The 6,439-nt window shown below is 34.5% G+C and overlaps 1 protein-coding gene across 1 annotated transcript; it reads left to right on the top strand.

The window, feature by feature from the left end:
- The first annotated feature begins 1,333 nt into the window (after positions 1–1,333).
- Positions 1,334–5,308, top strand: LOC107759378 (potassium transporter 5-like). The gene is made up of 8 exons (XM_016577309.2): positions 1,334–1,730; positions 1,837–2,062; positions 2,153–2,401; positions 2,688–2,741; positions 2,871–3,131; positions 3,232–3,399; positions 3,500–3,754; positions 3,873–5,308. Exons 1-8 carry the CDS (start codon positions 1,602–1,604, stop codon positions 4,817–4,819), a joined length of 2,289 nt encoding a protein of 762 aa, XP_016432795.1. The 5' UTR covers positions 1,334–1,601; the 3' UTR covers positions 4,820–5,308.
- Positions 5,309–6,439: the final 1,131 nt, after the last annotated feature.

The following is a 6,439-nucleotide window of genomic DNA, read 5'->3' as shown; positions in this document are numbered from 1 at the left end:
CACATCCATATCAATATCAGAAATTGTGGTGAAAGTGGAATTTGATCAGAAACCTGTTGTAAATGTGGAATTGGATGGAAAGGTCTTGCACGTTTAAGAGAGTGCTTTCTACCCATAAGACTTCGACACTTTTTTCTCGAAATTAAAGCTTGATATTGCCAAATTTTAGAAGAGGAGAAACGAAAATTGAAACCTAACGAAGATTTAGAAGCGAAAATTCATGATTTGCAGGAAATTTGGGAAATTTTGCAGAAATTTCGCGTGTCTATTTTGCAGTTAGAGAATGGTTGTGTATTTTGAAATTGGGAAAGAGAGAGAAGGTACCTGGCATAAAAGGTGGGGTATGCGTGTGATAAACTGAAACTTTGGCGCAGGGCGTGTTATTTTTAAAATCTGAAAGCAGTTTAGTTATTAAATCTTTAAATGGGTCTCTAAGTGTTCATTTTCTCTTTTATCTAGTGGGACTACTTAACTGAATGTAAATAATAACTAGTATTAAAAGCATGGGTGAAGGTGTTAGCACTGATCAAACCATCTTAAATTAATTCTTATTATCTGAATCCTTTAATTCGTGCACTTATGTTTATCTTTGTTTTCTTAATAATAAAAAGTGTTACTCGATGGGACTGCATATTCCATAATATCTCAATAAGAAGAGAGTTGACTCACATTTTGCTTAATTGTAGTTACGAGATTAATTTCCGACAAAGTTATAGCATATAATATAAATTTTTACAATAGAGAAACTTGTATAGAGATAATATAACATTTAGAATAATCCTGATTACTAGAGGATATAGGGTATCCAATATTTTCTAAAGTCTAAACTATTTCTTCATATGTTCTCTCTATTTTGTTTTGCTAAATCTTGTAGTAGTAGTTTTTTACGAAACTTTTATTGAAATTGATGGGAAGTCAAATTAAAATTGATAAACACATGGAGAGAAGAGGAACATGAATCGTCATTCATATGAAGTTATATATGTAGGCTGAACACTTCCCGCGCAATTGATTGTAGAAATGAATTGCGGACACAAGAAAGACTTCTATTAAATTTTAGTTGACGCCCCATCTATACACCCATTATGTAAGTATTTCAACATAAAACTACATTTTTTATAACTAAATGCAAAAAGAAGAATTCAGTTATATATAATTTCCATTAATAGAAATAAATTGTTTCTAATTTTAATTAAATGGACCGTCAAGATATATAGAAGCGTGAGATACGGCAGTCTGTTGGCATGTTTGTTGCTAATAGTTGAAAAACCATTTACGTGTGAGACGAGAAAAGAAACATGGTTTTCTTCCATACAATTAGAAACCTCAAATCTCTCATTTCTGTGAAGTCTGAAATAAAAATTGTAGTGTTGGGAAACAGTTGGTGAAATTGAGTGAATTATGAGGTAGTACTCTAGCCTGCCTCCCTAGCTAACCTTGTCTAATTGTCTTCCTCTTCTTCTTCTTAATCAATCTGTTCCTTCGTGAATAAAATGTTGGGGAAATTCCCCATTTTTGATTACTTGGTTTGATAAAAAAAAATTCTCCTTTGCTAAAAAGGGAAAATTAAAATTAGAACCGATCTTCTATAGACTAAAAATATGTCAGGCGATGAGCAAAACCAAGATGTTCTTCAGCAACAGCTCAAAGGAAAGAAACTTTCTGGCGAAAAGTTGAAACGATATGACTCCTTAGACTTGGAATCTAGCAGGGTGCCCGACGCCAAAAAGGTCATAATTTTAGACATAATTTTAGACAAATTATGAGAATTTTATGCCCTTTTAATACTAGACGATATATAACATAGAAAATGTTTCTTTTTCGGTGGTTGATCAGGCATTGGAATGGTCAGTGATACTGAAACTGGCATTTCAGAGTATAGGGGTGGTATATGGTGATATTGGAACGTCACCATTATACGTGTTTTCGACCATATTTCCTAATGGTGTAAAATACGAAGAAGATATACTTGGTGCTTTGTCTCTCATTTTTTATACAATCACCTTGATTCCTGTCGTCAAATATGCCTTCATTGTTCTCCAAGCGAATGATAACGGAGATGGTAACTTAATTTCTCCTCTTCTTTTACTACAAAATTTCATGATTAATTTATTTTTTCTTTTCCAATGTTTTAATTAGTTTTTGATTGCAGGAGGTACATTTGCGTTATATTCATTGATATGTCGATATTCTAAGGTGGGATTAATTCCAAGTACACAGGCAGAAGACAAAGATGTGTCGACCTTTAAACTCGATATACCAGATAGACGCACTCGTCGAGCTTCAAAGCTTAAGTCGATATTAGAAAGCAGCAATTTTGCAAAGTTCTTTCTATTATTTGCCACAATGCTTGGTACGTCCATGGTTATTGGGGATGGCGTCCTCACTCCCTGCGTTTCAGGCACGTCTCCAAGCTTAATTACCTTCTTTACAAAGAGTTTGTTTAAGCTCTATTGTATAATTAGAGATAATTTGTCTTGGTCTTGGTCAATTCTCACAGTGTTTGGGGTTGAGTTAGGTCCAATGTCGAGGTAGGAAAAAGAGAAAGAATTAGAAAAATCCTTTTAGCAAGTAGATTGAAATAGGCAACGGCCTTCTTGATCTCTAGCTAGACCTATATATTGTGTTGCATATAGGTGTATATGAATGATACTAATCAGAATTTTTCAATTGATTTCCTCGATCAGTTTTGTCTGCTATTGGAGGCGTCAAAGCAGCTGCTCCCTCAGTCATGACTGAAGGTAACTTTTGCATCTTATTTTCATTTTATGATTTATGAATCGACTCCACATATTTTTATTTGATGTTTTAAAGAAAAAATGCAAGTCATATGTATAATGCAGATTGGTCTTTGTTGTCATCAAATGCAGGAAGGATTGTTTGGCTTGCAGTAGCCATCTTGATACTGTTGTTCTTTCTTCAGAGATTTGGAACTGAAAAAGTTGGCTACACTTTTGCACCTATACTTTGTCTATGGTTCTTTTCCATTGCTGGTATCGGCATTTACAACTTCGTGAGGTACGATCCAACTGTTATCAGAGCTCTTAATCCTAAATACATCATAGATTACTTCAAGAGAAACAAAAAGGATGCTTGGATTTCTCTTGGTGGTGTAGTTATGTGCATAACAGGTATTCATTTCCTTCCCTCAATTAACCTTTATATATGTACTGACAAGAGAAAGGGAAAAGAAAAGGAATTCTTTAACTTTTAATTTACTATGAATTGCAGGAGGTGAAGCACTATTTGCAGATGTTGGTCATTTTAGTGTTCGATCTGTACAGATAAGTATGTGCTGCGTCACATACCCGGCGCTCATATTAGCATATCTCGGTCAGACTGCCTATTTAAGGAAGCACAGTGATGATGTAACTGATACATTCTACAAGAACTTACCTCGTAAGCAAACAATAAGCATAACAGTGTACCTGAGTTTAAGTTTTATGCATTGACGGTAATTAAATAATGAACATCTTATGCTCTTTCTTTACAAGTGCAGATATTTTATATTGGCCAGTATTTGGGGTGGCAGTATTAGCGGCCATCATTGCAAGTCAAGCCTTGATTTCTGGGACTTTCGCTATAATCCAGCAATCCCTGGCATTAGGATGCTTTCCTCGTGTTAAAATTGTGCATACATCAATAAAGTATCATGGACAAATCTACATTCCTGAAATCAATACCCTTCTCATGTTGGCTTGTGTTGTTGTTACTCTGGCATTCAGAACTACTGAAAAGCTAAGCAACGCTTATGGTAACACCCATTTCCCGGAATTCCCTCTCTTTTCATATATAAAGCTGATCTATAACTATTTGTAGAGTTTAAGTTCTATGCATTGATGTCTAACACGTGACAAACCATTTGTTTACAGGAATAGCGGTGGTGTTTGTGATGTTACTAACATCATGTTTCCTCGTACTAGTTATGATCATGATTTGGAAAACTCACATTATTTTTGTAATCGCCTACATTCTGGTATTTGGCACGATTGAGCTCGTCTATCTAAGCTCGGTCCTTTACAAGTTTGATCAGGGAGGTTACCTTCCCCTGGCTTTTGCTATGGTCCTAATGTTTATCATGTACGTATGGAATTATGTATACCGAAAGAAATACCACTTCGAGCTAGAACACAAGATCTCTCCTGAAAAAGTTAAAGAAACAGTGGATGAAACAAATTACCACCGGCTACCAGGACTTGCAATTTTCTACTCTGAGCTTGTTCATGGAATCCCACCAATCTTCAAACATTATGTGGAGAACGTGCCCGCGTTACATTCTGTCCTTGTTTTTGCTTCTGTTAAATCACTTCCCATAAGCAAAGTGCCAGTAGAAGAAAGGTTCCTCTTCCGTAGAGTAAAGCCATATGATCTCTATGTTTTTCGCTGTGTGGTACGTTATGGATACAATGATGTACGCAATGAGGCAGAGCCTTTCGAAAGATTATTAGTAGAGAGGCTGAAGCAATTTATACGAGACGATTGCAAAATTTTGATTGCAGCAAATGCTAACAGAGTATCAACAGATGAGAGCACAGAATTGGAGAATGATGGTTCCAACATTGATTGTGACAAACAAGCTGAAAATGCTACGTTATTAATGGAGAGAGATATAGAAGTGCTGGAGAGAGCATATAGTGTTGGGGTGGTACATTTGGTAGGGGAACAAGATGTGATTGCAGGCAAAGGGTCTAATATAGCAAAGAGAGTGGTGATTGATTATGCTTTCAATTTTCTCAAGAGGAACTTGAGGCAAAGTAACAAAGTTCTTGACATACCTCATAAAAGCATGTTAAAAGTCGGAATGATATATGAGATATAGCATGCCATACTATGCGTTTGAAAGTAAGAAAGTTTAGTTTCAACCGACCTTCTGTAGAGCGAATCAGAATTAGTCGGGACTCCACTGACATCGAATGGGAAACAAAAAAAAGTTTAGTTATTACTAGTTCAAAATAGTTATGCATTTAGTTGAAGGAGACAAAAGTGAAGCATCCAACATGTGCTACCCTCAATCTCCATCTGTCAAAAAGTGCTTGGAATAGAGAATTTCTTTTACATTTTAAAAATCTTTTTTTCCGTTTCAGTTTTTTTAAGCGTTTCTATAGTTTGATTTGAGAGAATTTGACATGGTAGGGAGAGAATTAATATAGCGTTTTGTTTTGTACTACAGTACGTATTATTTTACCAATAGAGAGCCAAAGTATTTTTGGATGACGAGAGTGTAGCTGTTTTAGCTAGGAAAACAGAATATTCTGTTTTACTTTGAATACTGTCTCTGTCTTAAATTTTTGTCATTTTTTAAATCATAGTTTATCTCTTCAACAAAGTTTTCTTAATGTGAAACCTTACTCATGGGGCTTCATAATCCTCCCCCCATTAGCTATTGGCAACAACCTATATATCTTGCTCCTTAATCCCTCCTTCAATTGAGGAACCACTAATTGAATTGTATTGACGGCCCTCTTTACCCTAATACATTGATGTTATCAACCATTTTTCTATAAAGGGAAACCTAAGAACTCGATTGTTTCAAATAGAGATACGTTGCTCCATTATGTGTATCTGTATTACGTTGGTCGTTCAATTTTCCAGTATAACATGATATCGCCAAAGATTCTACGATATATATAAAAAAAATATCCAAAATAAGTGTGAGGAACATAGTTGCAAGCAAAGTTCGATAGATGGTACAAAGTAACTAGTGTTATGAATAATTTGTACATTGGATACTACATTGGATGCTACATTGGATGCTACATTGGATGCTCATGTTGTGAATAACTTAAAGATTAAATTTCCTACTTTATGTCATCATCTTTACTTTTTATGCCTATAAAAGGCCATATAATTGCAATGGAAAAATACACCAAAGTGAAAGAAGAAAACACTTCTCCCTTCTTTCTATCTCTTCTTATTTACATTTTACTGCATTACTTTTATTTTATAATACGTTATCAGCACGAAACTCTAATTTTATTCTTAACTCCCGCTAAGTTGAGCCATATTTTATTAAGGTATGTATCATTATAATCATCTTATTTATGGCAGTACATATCATATGCTCACTGTTTGCAGATTACTTGTGCGCTTGGGCATCTTAAATAGTTTAAGTACATTGCAGTGATTAAATAACTATTTCCTTCCGTGCTCAACTCTTAGAGGACCTCAAAGTCATCAAACTAGCTATGCACTAATGTCATGGACTCCCTGGATCAAAACATATCTTTAAGGCATTTTGAAGAACTATGAGAAATGAATTAACAAGCAATAATTTTTTAATTACTTTATATTTATTGGAACATATAAATAATGTTAGTCACGTTCAATTCTATTAACACATATATATCAATAATATAAAGTGAAATGAAACAAGTATGTAATTTCTACTTTATGGCAAAAATAAAATGAAATAGTAGATTGTTAACATGATATAGCTCTA

The sequence above is a fragment of the Nicotiana tabacum genome, chromosome 22 (assembly GCF_000715075.1).
Source record: "Nicotiana tabacum cultivar K326 chromosome 22, ASM71507v2, whole genome shotgun sequence".
Taxonomy (NCBI): domain Eukaryota; kingdom Viridiplantae; phylum Streptophyta; class Magnoliopsida; order Solanales; family Solanaceae; genus Nicotiana; species Nicotiana tabacum.
Note: the sequence above shows the minus strand (reverse complement) of the source record. Positions and strands in the feature narration are given on the sequence as shown.

Bases quoted from the DNA above. Each gene is read 5' to 3' on its own strand.
- LOC107759378 (XM_016577309.2), top strand. From the start codon at position 1,602: ATGTCAGGCGATGAGCAAAACCAAGATGTTCTTCAGCAACAGCTCAAA. The intron at 1,731-1,836 runs GTCATAATTTTA...GTGGTTGATCAG, and splicing joins GGGTGCCCGACGCCAAAAAG to GCATTGGAATGGTCAGTGAT. The intron at 2,063-2,152 runs GTAACTTAATTT...TTTTGATTGCAG, and splicing joins AGCGAATGATAACGGAGATG to GAGGTACATTTGCGTTATAT.